The sequence below is a fragment of the Platalea leucorodia genome (assembly GCF_965183815.1).
Source record: "Platalea leucorodia genome assembly, chromosome: 3".
Classification (NCBI taxonomy): Eukaryota; Metazoa; Chordata; class Aves; order Pelecaniformes; family Threskiornithidae; genus Platalea; species Platalea leucorodia.
In genome coordinates this window covers 19,097,180-19,115,017 of record NC_138825.1, presented here as the reverse complement: position 1 = coordinate 19,115,017, position 17,838 = coordinate 19,097,180, and the positions used below count along the sequence as shown (strand labels likewise).

The following is a 17,838-nucleotide window of genomic DNA, read 5'->3' as shown; positions in this document are numbered from 1 at the left end:
AGTGTAGGAGGAAGCAGTGGGAACATTTCTCATTTCATGCAAAATGCCTCATTTTTCTCTAATCTTTGTGACATTAGTGAGCATGCAGGGAGAAAAAAGGTATGAGCATGAGGTAGAGGAACGTTTTCTTTTCCTGCTGTGCATTTCCGGGGCCCCAAGGTACCCCTCCAGCTCCTGCCATTCATCATCCCATATTCACTGGATCACTGGAGCACATTTCCCAGTGACTGGGCTCTGGGGAAGCCGTCTGAGCACATCAAGGACTTGAAAAAATTTACAGGATGGTTTTCAACCGAACTTTCACAGTCCCATCCATGGGTCAGGCTTACTATGTTCATTTTAGGACAGCCATGCCCTGTACCTACCTAGATGTTTAAGGGTCTTCTCTTTATTTCTGCTGCCCGATCTTGGCCTTAAGAAAATTGAGGACAAAAGAACATATGAGAAGATAGAAAGAGAAGGGCGGGTAGCATTAAAGCATTAAACTTTCCTAGCATGGTCGTTCTGATGAAGGAGGAAATGCAAGCCATAAAACCAACAATATGCAAAGCTGATTAATTGCCATTAAACTTTCAGTTGCTGGAGTCACACAGAGCTCATCAAGCTCCAGCTGAAACACGGGAGTCATTCTTGAATTTGGGCCTTAACTATTCAATTCTGCTGTCTCTCATTTTGGAGCTAAGTGGCTTTCACTGTTACATACATCCTTTCTGAATCAGCAAGAGATGTTAAGCCAGTCATAAGTCTGTACTGAGGGCAGCTACCTTTATACTGCTGCAGAAGCCTAACTTTGCCTGGTCATGATTTCAGCTGATGACAGTATCTTGTTATGCATGGTAATACCATTGCTGTCTCCCGAGAATAACATTACACCTCCCTGCTCTTTCAAGAAGAAAAAGGGTTTTTCCAACTCAACTGGTAGGTAAGTATATTCAGATTGCACTTTAAAAGCCATACTGAAGCTTTTAAATTGGAACTATATTTCTATGACTCCTTATTTATTGTTATAACTAGGGTAAGATTGACAGCTAGATTTCCCCACACATATCCAAGCAAATATCTTTCCATCAGTTACATCCCTATACCTGTTCTCTAGCACCTTGCCCCCTTTGATCTTAAAACCATATGTAAATATTAAACATCTATAGGATTATACATCTATAAACCAAGATTTATCTGGGCTCTCATTTCACAGTGAAGGCCCAGAAACAGAGAAGTTATGACTGACTTTTATAGAAGCAGCATCTAAATTTGCAGACATCTATACGATAGCCAATATTTGCCCTAACATATCTTGCAGGTACAGAAATTGGCAGTCAAAGATCACACACAAAACCAGATGCTGAATTCAGATCCATGCAATACAGTTCCCAAATGGCACCACAAAGATTACAGAATGAATCAGTATCAGAGTCCAGCAGAGGACCTGCTTTAAAGGTCCTCTTAAATCTTGCCTCCTCCTCCCCCCGCCACCACTGCTCTTAGAGTGTATGATGTTCGTTTTGACATTGTGCTGGATCATCATAGATACACAGAAGGGTGAAGACACAGAAGTTTGCATAAATATAAAAATAACGTCATGAGGAGAGAAGTGCAAGGTGAATGGCATATTGGAAAAGCAGACACGTTGGCTTACCTGATCTCCAGAATCTCTTGGAAAACCACGTCCTGAGAACTTGGGAGAGGCACGGCAGCGCGGCCAGGATGCCCATCAGATGATCTTGCTGACTTGGGGATAGGGGGAATCAAAGCCGCTCCCAGTGACTTCTTCCCATCCTCACCACTGCAACGCAAGGGCAGCAGGGGAGCCTGGAAACAGTAGAAGGCAGTGCTCAGGTCAAGCATCCGTCCTTCCCCCTTTGATGCCACAAGAAGTTTAGCCATGCTCTTAGCTAGGACTTGGCAGGAAAAGAAAAGTCAAACTGATGGAGCAGCTTGGCCTAGGATGGGCAATGGAAAGGGAAGTGGTGAGGGAGAGACCGTGTTGCACGCTGTTGCCAGCTCTCTCCATTCACGCACCTCTCTGGCAGTGGCTTCATTCCCACCTGGCATCCATCTGCTTGGCATAAGGATGTTCTGGGGTGCTGTTGCCTCTGTTAGCCTTTCGGATGGTACGGGAAAGCGTTTGGATCGCTATCCTCTCACTATCCCTAAAGCACCTACCAGCCATTGCTGAACTCCAACCAAGACCTCACAAAGTCATTTTGCACGCTGACAAAACCTGCTTTTCTCAAGCCCATAATTTTTTCTGCTTCTGCCCTTCCTACAGTCCCCCACCAGCCTTTCAGCCCAGGTGCTAATGTGCTCTCTGGATGCTCGGTGCTCTCCAGCTCCCACACAATTCATCATCTCAGGCTCACTGTCGTTTATTAAGTTCAGCAGAGCTCCCTACCCTGCTGCTCTGTGTAAGGTCTCTCTGCCTGCTGAAATTACTTCAGGCTCCCCATGCTATGGCTAGGAAGGGCAATGGAAGGAGCGGGGGCAGATACACACTCTTCCTTAGTATCCCAGCGTTCTTGTCACAACTAAAGAGTCAAATCAGGACCTGTTCAAACCCCAGTGAAACCAACAGAGTTAATGTCCAGGATACATTTGGCCCTGTATCTGCAAGTCTAAAATCAGGTACACTAACGTTTTATTGGTTATCCTATTTAAAAAAGCTGTTATTCATCTGCCTTCTGCTGCCCACCACAGCAAAACCAAAACAACTGCAGCTTCTGTCCCTCCTGCAAAGCCAATCAAATGGATGGGGTCTGGACTCCATTCCCCACGGCCAGAATTGCCAGTTCCCATCGCTTACCCCTGCGCAGACCCATGGGAGAGGATGAAGCTGCATGGGCCACTGAAGTCTGGAAATATTATTAGAGATAATTGTGCAGAAAGACATGGCTGTGCAACTCAAAAGCTGACACAACCTGAAGTTGAGTTTGCAGGACTGCCTGCTCCAGCAAACATCTTTTTCCATCTAAACCAGACAGAGCTGATATGAAAAGCCACCAAGACACTGATGTGTCTGCAACAGTAACCACAATGTACAGACGGTTCACAGATATGTGTATTTTACTAACTGTAGAAGGATATGCTTGACCAGATTAGACATATTTAGTTGCTCCAACTGGTTGCTGGTGTTTTCTCAGTCATAAAACACAGCAGGAGCCACTAGAGAGCACAGAAACTATTTAAAGATCTCTTCTGTTGATATACACTGAAGACATGAAGCCTGCAGTATGCACGTTGCAAAGATAACTGAAGCGCAATGTCCAGCTGAGCTTTTCCTTGGCCCAGCTGCTTCCCCAGGCTTGCACCACAGGGAGAGAAGATTTCAGAGCTCTGCCTACAGGAGATAAACTGAGGATCCACCACATGTGATTTGGCTTGGCTTCCTTACTTTATATCCTTTTCCTTCTGACATCAGCTCCTTGTAATTCCCATCACCGTCATCATAGCCTGTGCCATTTTCCCCCTTAGGGTCACTGCAGTCAATCAGGCCTGCAAAGCAGAGACACAAAGTGTAATAGAAACAGCACTGCAAACCTATAAGCACCTGAAGCTAGATATTTCATTGGACAGATTTCTTGGAAACTTCTAAATAACTTCACAGGGAAACATGCTCATGCTGGCAGCCACTTGAAGCAGGCCAGTGGACAACACTTACCCACTTCCACAGAGCCACCAGAGGAACACCTTGGTCCTCTGGGCTCCCGTCAGACACCAGGGAGCCCATGGACATGTGCTTACCCAGAATATGTCACCTGCACATACACCCTCCTGCTCCTCTCCCTGCCCCACAGTTGTACACCTCTACAGCAATGGGAGGGTTATGCAGGGGACTGAGAGCAGGGCAGGTTATTGCAGGGGGGCACATGCAGGAGAAAACTGTTCACTAGGAATGTGCTCTAGCTCTCTAGGCTGGGAAAAGACCCTTTTTCCCCCTCAGGAGAGCGGGCAGGCTCCCGCCTTACCTCTCTGTGAGGCTAACAGACCCTCGGACATCCTCCTGGTCTTCAGCTTGTCCTTGATCTGTATGGTTTCCGGGGCAGCGCTGCTCATCTCCCTCTCTCGGGGGTCCGGGGTCAAAGATCGGTGAGAAAGGCGGGAGAGATCACCTCCATCCCTAGTGCTGAGGTCGTGCACGCTGGCCTGGCTGACCCAGCCATCCAGGGGAGAGGTGGCCCTTGAGCGTGGAGGTTTCATAGCTCCATCCCCATCCAATAAATTCGTCTGCTTCTTCGACCACATTGTTAATATGGACTGAAAAGAAGCTGTAGGTAAGGTAAAAGGGAAGAAGTGAATTAGCTGACCTCACACCTTTACAATCAACCCATCAAGTGAGGCATTCAAAGCTTTTCTTAATCATTCAGAAGATCAGTTTGTTCTTATTTTTCATAAAACTAGCATTAGTTTAATTCTTCTGAACAGCATTGAGCTAGCAAGCGAGGACAGAGAGGTTGAAGACCCCACTGGTAAGAGGGGAAAAAAGATTCCCTTTTCAGGACTTGGCTTCTGTGAAGACTACCAGTAAAGACCCACATGGTGCTACTGGTATTTCTGGAAAGCAGAAAGATGTCTCAGCAAGCAGGCAGATCTTGTCAGTGTTTCTACAGCACCATCCCATCCTCAAGGTCAGATCTGATGGGCAAGCAGAGGAAGAACTGGGAATTTACCTATGGTGAGCCACACATTGATAGCAAGGATAGAAACAGAACTCACTTCTCATTACCATGCCCGATTTATGGCCAGTTGGGCCACAGTCCCTGTCCTGGCTGGCAGTAGTAGTGATTTGGCTACTGTTGATAAAGGAGAAAGCATAATGAACTAATGACAAAGAGATGTGATGCCATGTGCACCACTGGAGGAGGGCAGGATCATCTGCAGCTCTTTGTCAGCCACCTACTCTGACACAGAGCCAGCACATGAGGACTGACCTCCAAGGACCATTTCTCCCTAAAATCAGGGTGGTTTTTTTTCATTTGGCTGAGGCCACCATTGCATATGCAACCCCTTTCCGTCTCACCTTCTTCTTCAGTGGTCCAGCTGCTGCCACAAAACTGCAAGTTCGAATCAATGCTCCCGCCTCGCAGAGCTGTGTATCTGGGCTTGAATTTGGGAATGCTCCCACAGTAGACAGCAACTGGGGCCTGGTACTTAGCTTTAAAATAAGGACAGTACAAATGACTCAAATTTGCAGCATTTGATATGGAGAGTCAAAGACAGACACCCCTTCTCCACAGAAGACCACCAACACCAGTAGCGACCTGCCGTCGTGGCCTCGGCAACGGTCTGTGACCTCACGGCATTCTGCCTAGGAAGGTGCTTGCATTCCAGCACTTTGACAGCTGAACATTCTACAAATTTGCATATGCTTTGCCAGTTGCCCATCCACGACTACAGGACTTCTTTCCTCTCTTTTCAAAGGGTAGGCAACCCACAATGGTCTCTAGAATTTGACAATGTCTAGTAAGTAAATGCTTTCCAAAGCTAGTTTGAAAGTCCTTTGCTTCTGTAATCCCCACTCAGTTTTGGGTTGGGTTTTGCTGGGGTTTATATTTCTCTTCATAACAAAGAAAGTACAAGGACACAAACAATTGATCACCAGGTGTTATAACTAAAAGAAGGTTTGCACTCTGCATTTGATGTCCCCAATATTCAGTGGGGTTATTTGATTACTGTATCTGTAGGATGCAAATTGTCCATCCAAATATTCTCCTTTGTTCTGCTTCACTGTTACAGGGGTTTATTCCCTGCTTTCTTTACTGCAGAGGCACCCAAAACCAACACAAACATGGCCTGCCTCAAAAAATTTCTGATCTTGGCTGTTCCTGAAAATTCAAAATTATACACAGCGTGTTTCCCTGCCCCTTGTCCTGGCCAATATCTTCCCCATTACCCAGCCTCTAAGGCTGGGCTCTCACTTGTACAGCATGAAGAACAGCTGCTGCACTTGCCAGCATCTCCAGGGTCTCGTGATCAGCGCTTTGAATGCAGCTTTTGTACACGCTCTGCCTCCCTGAGCCAAGCAGCATTCCTGGGCACCGGCACTGCTGCTGCAGGTGAACATCCTCCAGGCAAAGGCTGTAGGAATGGGATTGCAACAAGCCCTGGCTGAAGAAGTCTCCAGTCTGCTGCAGCCCTTTACCTGCTGCAAAATCATCTTGTGTTGCCATGGCAGGAGGGGACGATGGGCTTTTTGCAGATGAGAGTCTACTCGATGTGCTGCTGGTCGCTGGGCCTGACACAGATGCCAGTGGGTTCCCCTGCAGCATCAGGAGCCTACATGGAAAAATAACACTGCTAATGCAAGTGACAGCCATCGATCCCTGGCATTGCCCTGCCTACAGGGTTTCCCGCGTACAGAACTGCTCAAGTCAGGTGGTGTTAAAACAACATAAAAATATATTCAAGCTATGCATTTCCACATTCTGTCAAAATCATGGCCAGAAAGTCCAAATGCTGGAGGAAGACTGCCGTAACTCCACTCCAGCAGCTGCTTTCCCCATGGCTGTATGAGCACGGCAGCAGAGGCAAATCTCTCACCGCGCCCGCTGCTGTTGGACCCAGCGCAGCGCGTTGGAGTTGTTCCCACTGAACTCAGAGCTGCTGCTGCAGCAGGAGCATCGCTTCACACACTGGATAACAAAGAGCTGTAATGTCACACCAGACTTGCCCCAAGAACAACCAAAAAAAATGAGGGGTTCCTTAAACATATTAGCCCATTTCTTATGGCCTAAGTGAGAGGTACGAGGGGATTTTGCAGAGCATACCTTAGGTCAGGATGGTAAGCCAGCAGTAAAATTCCTATAAACATCAGTGAGTACAGAAGGATGCCAATGTGAACTGATCTTGAAAATCCACTCATAGGTGCCTCTAAAGCTCTGCAAACAGAACAACTATCACATGGGTAGCTAAGTACAGCCAGAAGGATCAATCACACAGTTCAGTTAAATTATTACAGAAGGAAAAATGCCTCTGCACTCGATGGAAGAAGCAAAGGCAGGTCCCTATTAATTTGTTCTGTAAGCTTAAAACAAATAACGAAGAATGCTTGTACAAGGACTTTAGGTACCCTACTATCAATCAAACTTACAGTCAGATAAAATGGTATCCTCAAGCAAATTTCAATAGAAATTTTTCATAGTGCAGCAAAGCTCTGTACTGCTCCACCCCCTGCCCAAGAGATTTAACTCTGCTCAAAAGCTGTCAAAGCATTCATCTGGAGTAAAGCAAGTGATTTCAGAAAGGCTGGAGTTAGCTGAGACAGTTAACCCACTTCTGTCTTTCACCCTTTTTGTTAGTCTAGATAAATTCACAGAGACAGCTTAAGGTCAAGGAACAAAGGCATTTAGAGGTTTTTAGAGCCTAATTCCCATTACTTTCAATGAAAGGCAGGCACTAAATACCCTTAAAAATAACAAATGTAGGTCTGTTTGAACTGTGGACCTTAAAACAAGGAATGGAGGTATCATTGTGAGTGGGACTAGGGCATAAAGCAGGGATTAAGGTATATTTTCTTTGGTCTCATTGCGTAGGATGAATATCTAAGAAATATGCCAGCAGCAATTTTGACTGGTTAAGATCACCTCCTAAATGAAGCTGAGCATGCCCCATTGCTTAAAGTATTAAAAAAGCCCAAGAGAAAGCAGTAAGTACCAGAAATGAGTGTATCCTGTAGCTGGGATAGAAGGCTGCCTCTGCCACTGACTTACCCTGTAAGACAAAGCCAGGCTCTCCATGCCTGTTTTCCTCTGCCAGGCTGTCCTACCTAAATGCTAGCATGCTATAAAGTGTAATTAGGAAGGGCATCAGTTATGGCACCTCCATGGCCCCCAAAGGCTTAATTGCCTGAATTCAGGGCATAGTTCCGAATTCAGGCCAGCTACATGATACGGAAAACCCCAGATGTACAGCTATGTAGGGCCACCCCTTTCTCCCTTGCACAGAAACCACTGTAACTGTAAGGATAACGGCAAAGCAATTTGCCTGCAGCCTGGGGGAAGCACTGGGTGTGCAGGGTTCGTCTTCTGCCACTGCTGATAGGAGCACGGAAAACAAGCTGGTGCCATTCTCCGTACAGAGGACAGTGGCAGTGGTTCACTGCCGAGTGAAAAAAAGTGTTAGAAAATGGCTTTCTGAAGAGGAAAAAAATGGAACACAGCTGCATTTGAACAGCTCCAGGCCCTGGTGATGTTTCAGTAGACAGTAACTGTACTCCTTGTCATCCTTCTGCTGGGTTAATCAAAAGGAAATGCATCCTCTGAGATTTTCATCCAGTAAATGAAAACAGAGATTATTTAATGCTATCATTACTTTCTTTCCCAACTAACAAGCTATTTCTCTGGTGGCTTCCCAGCACAGCAAACATACAGTATTGTTATGTGAAACATGCTGATGCCAACAACCCTACAGAACCCGTCAGGATTGGAGCCACTGTGGAGGCTGAACCCAATGTCTCACCAGCCAGAGGCTTGTTGTGAGGATAAAATGAAATTGGAGTGATGACAATTGTTTGGGGTTTTTTTTTGCTAGTGGATTTCAGCTTACAGGCCCATAATGCATCTGTAGCATGAAGCTTTTATGTAGAGTAAAAAGCTATTGCCCAGTGGAACTGGGCAATTTCCCCAGGCCCATGGGAGAATCATGAGACAGATCCCTGTGCTACTAATTGCATCTCTCCCCACTTTTCTAAGTTCTTGGTGTCAAAGCTGCTTAGGTTAGACACATAGCTTACAAGGAGTGCTCCTGTATCTTTCTGCACAATGATCCAAGTGACATTACACATCCGAAATCTGTTTTCTCTTACCGTTGAACTTAGTTTTGAGAAATTTCTGAACGAGCAGACTTGCTTCCTCAAATATTTATTGTGCATGGCAAGGAGCACAGACAAAAGATGTGACATCAAAAGCATCAGCCATGTGATGCTCTTTTTACAAGGTCTGCCCTCAGCTTTCATTTGGAAGATCTTAAAGGTTCAATGCCCATATCAAAAGCTCCTGCTATGGCTGCTTCTCAGCAGAGCGGGGCTGCTCAACCATGAAACAAGAGTTACCACAAGAAGCAGCTTACCCAGGGCAGCAAATCAAGAGTTAGGAATAAGCTGATCTGAATGCCAAACCTCATTAACTCCTTCAAAAAGCATTTGAACAATCCCTCATTCCAGCTCTAATGAGGTGTTGTGCTGGACACCACGGTTATTTGAGTACTGTACACAAGTTTGCTCCCACTGAGTGCTGTGACGGTCTCCACTGGAGGTGTGGCCAAGGGTGGTGGTTCCCCAAAGGTGGTTGATCAATTGCTCTGTGGGCTCCGGTGACTGCCGGACACAATGAGACAAGAAGGAGCCAAGTACACTGACACACCTTTGCCTGGAGTCAACCCAGCCTAGACCAGAAGCATTGAAAGGTTTTCCCTCCTTATTGAGGCATTTTGAAGACGACTCTGAAACTGCGAGATCCTGAGCCCATGCAGGAGTCTGCAGAGCACCTCATGCAGAGAGGTCCTCGCACTGAGGGGCCTCCGGGTGCTAATGCTGTATGAACATAAATTAGCTGACAGCAGTGATGCTGCAGGGGCTAGTGCTAGAAAAAGCACACAAAAATCAGCTGCTGCTTCTCTTCTGAGAGCAGGTCTTCATGGCACATAGGATTTCTGCCATGAAGGACTCTAGGAAAGGCTATAGATGCCCAACACTCAAGGCTTGGGTACAGAAGCAGTCACAGTCAGCACCTTGAACTAATATATCATCAAATTAAGTCCAGCCAGTGGCCTATGTCTTGAAATGTTAGGCTTGCTCTTTGTTGGCTCACGTCAGTTTCTTGTAAAAGCATTTTCCTTAGAAATATTGGGCTTGTCTCCCTCGGTGCCTTCCTCTCAGCTGCCTCTGGGAGATGGGTCTCCCACCCCATACTCCTGTGCAAAGCCATCCTAGAGGGCTACTAAAATACATTCCCTGGCCAGTAGTTTGCTGCTGGTAGGGCCCTGCATACTGTTCCACACATCTTCCATAAAGGTATAAACCAACCCCAAGCACTCTGACTACAGCATTTTTCCACAAATAGCTGCATAAATCCAAGATAACTCCAAGTGAGCATCCTAAGAGCTCTGTCCTGTTCCTGTGTAATCATCAGGCAGGGAAATTCTCAATGATCTGAAGCAATTTCATTCAGCTGCAGCATGGGATCCAAGGTTTGTACTGAAATTTTTCATTATGAATAACAAGCATTGGGAGCATGAGGTGCAGGGCTGACATGCAAAAGCAGGAGCATATCCTCTAATGAGACCAGTTTAATTGTCCATTTTATTACTCTCATATCTATTCCACTAAAGTCCCAGTACTGTTCTTAGTTCTGTATGAACCTTGAAATACAACAGTTCCCACTGCTCAGAATTTATTCCCTGGTCTTTACAGTATTTAAGCACCTCTGTCTTGTTCAGGGCTTAAGTCCACCATTCAAGCATCACTGAAATATTTAAAGCCTCCATTCACCTAACCTACAAGGTATCACACCTAACTCCACAGGCATTTAGATCCCTAAAGTGCCCAAGTGTCCGCAGGCTGATGCCCTGATGACAGGGGCTGTCTTGCATCTGACCTGCAGCTCAGAGCCCCACACTATGGTGCCCAGAGGGCCCAATGCAGGATCTTCAGTCAAGGTGGACAAACTCCTATTTTCCAATACCTGCCAGCTAGCAGCATCTACCTTGGGTGAGCTGGAGGCCACTAAGAGGTAAAGGAATAATGGGCTATCTCTGCAACAAACTGCAATGCTTACAGGGAGGGGGACAAAAAACAACTGCCAGACATGAACACGCAACACAGTACAGCTTGCTGACAAAACCTTGCAATGGTTTGGCTCACTGACCTGACAGAAAACACCATGTTTCCCAATTGCCATCATTTCCAACGTCCAAAAGTGAACAAAGCCGAAGAACAGCACGAAAAGTGGAAGACTGCAGGAGCAGGGCTAGCTCTGCTGCCGATTCATTGCCTGGCCTGCAGAGAAACAGAAAAATAAATCTTAAGGACAGAAATATAAATCTTAAGGCCAGAAAAAAGTTAGGAGCATATAAACATGACTTCTGTAGGCCACAGATTTTGCATAAGACAACTTTAGTTTCTTACAGGTCAATTATCTCCAACTGAAAAATGCAAATGGTGCTTGGAAGCTTTGCAAAGCTCTCAAAGGCCCTGGGGTAATGGATATTACACAAATATGAGCAGTTACCATTGCCATTACAGCAGTGGCCTCTGCAGCAGAGCCCTAGCTTGCTAAATTGTTAGGGGTGAGGGAGCATGGATATTACCAGGAAGAAAGGGAATGAAAAAAAAGTGAAGCAAAGGCATTCTCTGCAGAGAGAGAAAGAGAGAAACAGAGGGAGAGTAACTAGCAAACACCTCTGATAATGAGCAGAGTCCCCGAATCTCAATCCTTCAGAGAGTTCTGTTTGTCCTCCCTCTGCTGCTATAGCAGGCTGGGATCTCCGCACCCCAAAAGAACTTCATGCTCATCCTCCTACACCTTTCCCAGATTCAATTTTCAGAGATTCATACTTATAGTAATAAACCCCTTTGAAAACAGAGGCTAACCTGGAGGCAAGTTTGTTCATCAGAGTGATACTGCTTTGGGACTAGGCATGTACGTATCAGAGAGCCTGTGAGCTCACTAAAGTTCGCTTCTCCTCTCTTTGCTTGGAGTAAAATGATTCCACTTGTCCCCCACATGCTTTGGAGTGAGGTGCCAAGGTTAAACTTGGCAAGAGCAGACTCGATTACCATCCTGCAGGGGTTAACCAGCACCACCAGGACCCATGTAACACTGACCTAAACTTCAGCAGGGGCTGATTCAGAAAGTTGATTTGAGTTCAACCTTCCTTGATTCTACCTGGCAAATAACAGTGTGAGCCCAGGAAGGACCAAAGGTGCAGTTTTTGCTTTTTCACTCCAGTCAGAGCAAGGGGAGTTTGAGCAGGAGCTGAGCAGGGACTTGCCCGTTTGCCCACACGCAGCAGCAAAGGGAGCCCTGGGAGCCCGACGGCAGCACCTGAGCCAAGGTGGGAGCTATCACTCTGCCTCCCATGGCATGGCAGAGGCCAGGCTGTCAGTCTTATGAAGAGGAGCTTCCCTGTCTGCTCTGCAGCTCCCACCTGTCCTCCGCTCCCCTCCTTCCATCTGCCACCCCAAGCATTGCTCTTCTTCCACACCTCCCAGGATTGTGTCTCTTCTAAATGACTCTCTAGCACACAGCTGGAGTCACCCAGCAGAAGCTTCCTTCGTGTGACCTTAAGACTTTTCAAAACAACTTTTTGAAAAGAGAAAAATAAAAGGAAAAAAATCATCAAATCTTTCTCCCAGATTTTATTGGCTTCTGGGAGAGACGCTTGCACCAAGCAACCTCCACCAAAGCACAGTAAAAGCAACCCCTCTGCCTGGCTCCTGCCAGCCCCCACCAGAGCACCACCTTGCTGGGAAAGCAACAGTGCACAAGACAGGGCTATCCACCAACCTCCTTTACAAACACGCGTGTCCTTCACTTTGGAAATCTAGCTCCACGTTGTTAAGCTTTTAATCCCCCCAGGAGCTGTAAAGCCCCACTGTGGGTTGCCTCCCACAAGGGAACGAGGATTTCTTCTGCTCCAGACCCTCCGTTTCCAAAACTGGAAGCAGGGACGGCCATTTGTCAAGCCAGACCCCTTCTCCAGGAGGACAGCAGGCTCCCCCTTCCAGGTGTACGAGCTCAGCAAGCAAACAGTGTCACATACCAGGAATAAACAAGGCTGCATAGCAACCACTTCTCTGAAGAAATCTTGAGCGTGAGATGCAAGGAATATCTTTTGCCTGCAGGGCTGGCAGACAGCTCCCTGGGTGCTGCAGCCACAAGCACCTGAGGGACCTCAGCAGCACCCAGACCTTCAGTAAGGGACACAGTCTCAACTGCAATGTGCTCCTGGTCCCTTCCTGCCTGCTCGTGACCGCTGCGTGAGAATCATCCCTAAAGCCGTGCACAACGCACAAGCAAACAGCAGAGTATGCATCTGCTGGAAACTTATAAACGGGAGGGGGACGTTTCTACCCCCTTTGCTGCAGGATTTGATGACACCTCTGCATGGTAAATTGCTTAGCTAGGCAGCGTGAGTTTGGATCCCCTCTCTGTTAGATCGGTGTAAATCCATACCAGCCCTACAGAAAGCACCACATTCAGGCAAGATTAGGAAAAGAGGAAAACTAATTCCTTCAGCCTGGCCTGCTCCAACGTGGGATGGCCACAGTTGCTGCAATCTCCACTAAATGCTGCCAAACTGGAATTCTCCACCACCTCCATTACAAATATTTTATACCTCTCCTCTGTGCTGTGGATAATTATGCAGTACACAATGCAGAGCAAAAATTTAGCTTTGCTACTGTATGTGTTTTGTTGTTGTTACACTCACTCAAAAGCTATTTTCAAAAGTAAAAATAATAATACTTTCATCATTTCCATGTCTAGTTTGGAAATCTTCCATAACAAGGTCACTCCTGGCTGTTTTTATAAACACACATGTACCCAAAAAGAGAGAGAAATTTTGTGCAGAGGTGCAAGGGCTCACATGAGGTTCTCTGTTAACCATGAGGAACAGCAGCTCAACCTGTCTTTACAATGATTTGGATGGAGAGTGTCCACATGAACACTACGAGAAAAGGAATTCAGACACTAAGCAGTGAGTCCTGAGCGATTGTACCCAACCTGCAAGCCAACAGATAAGTGGGAAGTGGCTCTTTAGCTGTAAAAATGTGCAATAATTCAGCTCCTACAGGGGGGAGAAAAACACAGAAAACCATCTGCAGGAGTTAGCAATCCTCCTCCAAGTAGCAAAGGCAGCACACGCACCTTGTTGTGATTTGGGGAGGTGGCTGTCACCTCACTTGGTAAAAAGCAGCAGCAAAGCCAAAGTGAAGCATCTTCCTGTCACTGCCCAGCCACCCCATTGGTACTGGCGCTGTAGGAGTAAAGGATTCAGCCTTACAATGAGTCACCTTAAACCACGCAATTCTCTCAGCTTCTCCAAGGCTGAGTAATCAGATATGTGAGAAAATAACAACCCTGTGTATCACAGAATGGCAGAAAATGAGCTGACTGCAGCAAAAAGGTCTCCAAATGTGACATCTCCTCCATGAAACAGGAGAATTCTCCCCAAAGGCTTCTTCCTTTAGCTACAAAAAAGAGGCAGAGGACTGCCCTCAGACTCCAGCACTGCTTTAGACCTTAGGAGACACAAGGAAAATTTTGCCTCAGCCATGTTGCAAGCTTCAGGCAAGACTTAATCTGCTCCAGCTCCTGCCTGCAAAACAAGCATAGCAGAAATGCTGCTTGTTCACCTTTCTCCATATTTTCTTTTGAGGCAATAAACCCTTTAAGGTAGGGAATTCTCTCTTCCTACATATGTGTGCATCATCTAACAGAGCTGGTCCAGCCATCAGCTAGGGACGTTACAATAAAATAATGGTGGCAGTAGCTCTCCAAAGGACTTTCCCCGATACAGTGTTCAGTTGTTCCCTTTAATTAAGGGGCCAGCAATGAGCTCAGCTCTAGCGAAAAAGTTAAGCTCCTGGGTGTCTCAAAATGAACATTTCTACAGGGAAACAGCATTAGCAGCATGGAAAAGTGTGACCATCGTTAAATCACCAAGAATGACAAAAGTAGAGCAAAGATGGTCAGCTGGTCAGGCTAAGACCACCCAGGAGTATCTAATGCCCAATTGCCCTCCCTGAGCACCTGCTTACACTCTCTTTCTTTTTGGCTCAGCAATACTGAAGCTGATGGGACAGATTCAACTAAAGAGAAACTTGAAAGCCTACATGCTTAGCTTTAAAAACAGCAATCCAAAGTTTTATTTCATCCTTTCTAAAAGGGAGAAAAAAACCTGCAGCCATAATCAGGGAAGAGAGTACCTTCCCTCCTGAGCCAAACTTGTGTCAGACCCACTTCACCTCCAGCAGCGTCACCCACATGGCCGTGCTCTTATGTCACCTGCACACCCTGTAATGACACATTACATTACACGGGGAAAGGGCAGTGTCCATGTGCTCACATTGCTCACATGCATCCTGGAAATGAACCTGGTGACGGCTATGACACCGTTCCTTGAGACAGCCGTGGGACAAACCTTGCTGCGAGGTCAAACCCTCTCTCTCACCCATCCATAGCACCCCCGCCAGTCCCCCCTGACAGAACAGTCCAATCATCCCTCACAAGTTAACAAAACAAATTGCCCTGAAACCCCCTTTCTCTAGACATGAAGCATGGCTTCTCTATTTCAACAAACACATCTTGGACTTATTTGGCTAAGCCTCCACACTCTGAAGCCTCGGGGCACCGCAGGCGGGAGCGCAGGGCTGAGCAGGGCTTTTCTCCCCATCCGCAGCAGGGATGGAAATCATGCCGCCTCACATGCTTGTATCCAGAAACCTGCTCGGCTATTTCTCTCAGCACGTTTTCTTTCACATGGCACACTTGCTGAGCAGTGCAGCCCTTCACGGCAGCTTCCTGGCACGCAGGCAGCTTCTTTTTTGTTCGCAGGAACCTCTGCCAGATTGGGAGCCCTTGGGCTTTCCCCATGGCAACGTCGTTTGTGCATTGGGCAAGGGCGATTGATACCGCGTGGCATCTGAGCCCATGAGGGAAACGGCCCAAGCGTACAGAGTAAATGTTAATTAGAGCCCAGCAGACAGGTCTGGAGCCAGTGAGCTTATACAGACCTTTTTAAAACGTTCATTTTTATCAACCTTGAATTCACAGCAACAGGAAAAGAGAGAAAAAAGCTGGACAGACAACAGGAAGAGTTACAGATACTTCTATATCTGCCTTTCTCCATCTGCCTCTGGTTTGCCCAGCCCTGGGAAGCATCAAGACCTCCCTGGCTTTTCCTTATTCATTAGACCCTGTCCCCTAATCAGCAGGGTCCTGAGGGCTTTGAGAGGGATACCACCTTCTACAACCCTTCCTCTACCAAGTTCTGTCATGAAGAATAAATCAAATTATCCAAAGTGTGACAAGAGGAATGTGCAGGGCACGCTTCTCAATGCCATGAAAGGCAAGATACAAAAACATGCAAGGTAGAAAAACCTGCAGCTTCAGCATCTACATTTTCAGAAATCTCTGTTGCAGTGGAAGACTTCCACACCGCTGCACGCTGAGGCCAATGCCTGAAACAAAAATCTCAGAAAAACAGTGCTTCTGCTCCTTAAAGGAGATGTGTTTTGTGAACAAAGTTCATGAAAGAAAATGGGAAAGGAAATTATAGGTTTACACTTTAAAACATAAACACACCAACTCAGAAACACTAAGGTCAGGAAAAATTATGACAGTAATACTTTGGACTCATAATTATATTGCAACTTCCCTCTGATGAGCCCAGAGCAGTTTACGTTGCCACAAGTGGCACTTAACACCTCTTCATGAGGTGACTCAAGCAGTGTTAAAATACACTGGGAAACTGAGGCAGGCAAAAGCACTCCAAACCTCACTTAGGACCTGAGTAAATAAACTGCAGTGAGAACAGCAAAACACAGCTTCTCTTGATCTAGCAACAGCTCTCTGTGGCAGGGTAACAGTTGGGGTTGGGTCAGCTGGAGAAGAAAATGCTGAGGTGTTTCAAAAAGAAGTCTAAAACAACGTAGGGTTTAAGGGCGCTATTCTCATTTACAGAGGTACTATATTAAGAGCTGCCGGCTAAGCATTATCAGAGCTTTACATGTGGGGATCAGGGGCTTTCAGACTGATGGATAGAGGATCTTGACTGCAGCTTGCCAAATTTTTTTGATGGAGAACACAGTGATTCCACAAAATTGATGTGATCTGTGAAAATGTGCTTGTTTCAACTATTTCTGTGAAAAAGTAAGTTTTAGACCTGAACATCTGATAATTTTTCCTCAAATTCTTCCATGAAATTATAAAGTTATCTCCATTCTGAGTAACCCTAATTCTACACAGTGAAAACCTACCTACCACCTACCTCAGACACATGTCCAGATCAGACCTTGATGAGACAAAAGCCTATTTCCAGTGCTTCTTCAATATAGCCGTGGAGTAGAAATTGCTGTATGCCTGCAAAGTCATAGAGAATATTTTAACTTCTGTAAGGGTTGAAAAAGGCACTTCAGGATGCTTCTTGGACACTCGTGATACAAAGGGATGTAGGCAAACAAGCCGAGCTGCAAGTGTGCCCCAGAGGACAAGGACGAGGTGTCCCAGATACTCAAGCACATCACAGCGCCAGTCCCCAAAGAGGACCCACAAACTGGAACAGAGACCTCCATGAGGCAGCAGAAAAACAGCCCTGTTTAGGATTGCCCAGAGTCCCTCTAACACACTCTGGTGATCCAGGGCACTGTACAATCACACCGTAGTTTGCTACCTAATTCATTCAGAATCATGTGGTCCTAAACTAAGGCCGCTTGGTTCCCCATGTTGCTAATCTAGTTAACCGCATATTGGCTAATTTGCAGGCTTTAACTCTCTGCCAAGTACAGCATCTCACAGTCTTGTTTACTCTGACTGCCTGAAAAGTCAGCAGCCACATGAAGCCGTACCTCATCTGGGGATGCAGAGAAACCAGCTGCTAGTGCCTGCTGTCTGGTGCAAGTCTGTGTTTCATTTGCTTTACCGTCATAACTGTTGTTATATAACAGGGCGGGGGGGAACAAAACCAAAACAAAAAAACCAATCATCACAGGGGGGTGGGAGGAAGACCCTGGTTCTTATATAGGAATGTCAAAAGCAGGGCCAGCGAGCCAGTTTGCTAACTCACTGTATGCAAATACACCTCTCGTGTTCCTGAACGTTAGATATGACTCAAAAGACCAAAGCC

General features: G+C 46.4%; 1 protein-coding gene across 1 annotated transcript in view; it reads right to left on the bottom strand.

Moving 5' to 3' along the window:
- Positions 1-17,066, bottom strand: part of TOGARAM2 (TOG array regulator of axonemal microtubules 2) — a gene marked incomplete at its 3' end in the record, with an annotated part of 40,461 nt that extends 23,395 nt beyond the window's left edge. Inside the window, exons 1-8 of the mRNA XM_082307336.1 lie at positions 16,984-17,066; positions 10,857-10,987; positions 6,137-6,270; positions 5,015-5,149; positions 3,963-4,262; positions 3,389-3,489; positions 1,637-1,809; positions 366-412 (exon numbers count right to left, since the gene is read on the bottom strand). Of these exons, the coding sequence (XP_082163462.1) occupies positions 366-412; positions 1,637-1,809; positions 3,389-3,489; positions 3,963-4,262; positions 5,015-5,149; positions 6,137-6,270; positions 10,857-10,873 (907 nt within the window). The 5' untranslated portion in view covers positions 10,874-10,987; positions 16,984-17,066. The remainder of the gene's footprint in view (positions 1-365; positions 413-1,636; positions 1,810-3,388; positions 3,490-3,962; positions 4,263-5,014; positions 5,150-6,136; positions 6,271-10,856; positions 10,988-16,983) is intronic.
- Positions 17,067-17,838: the final 772 nt, after the last annotated feature.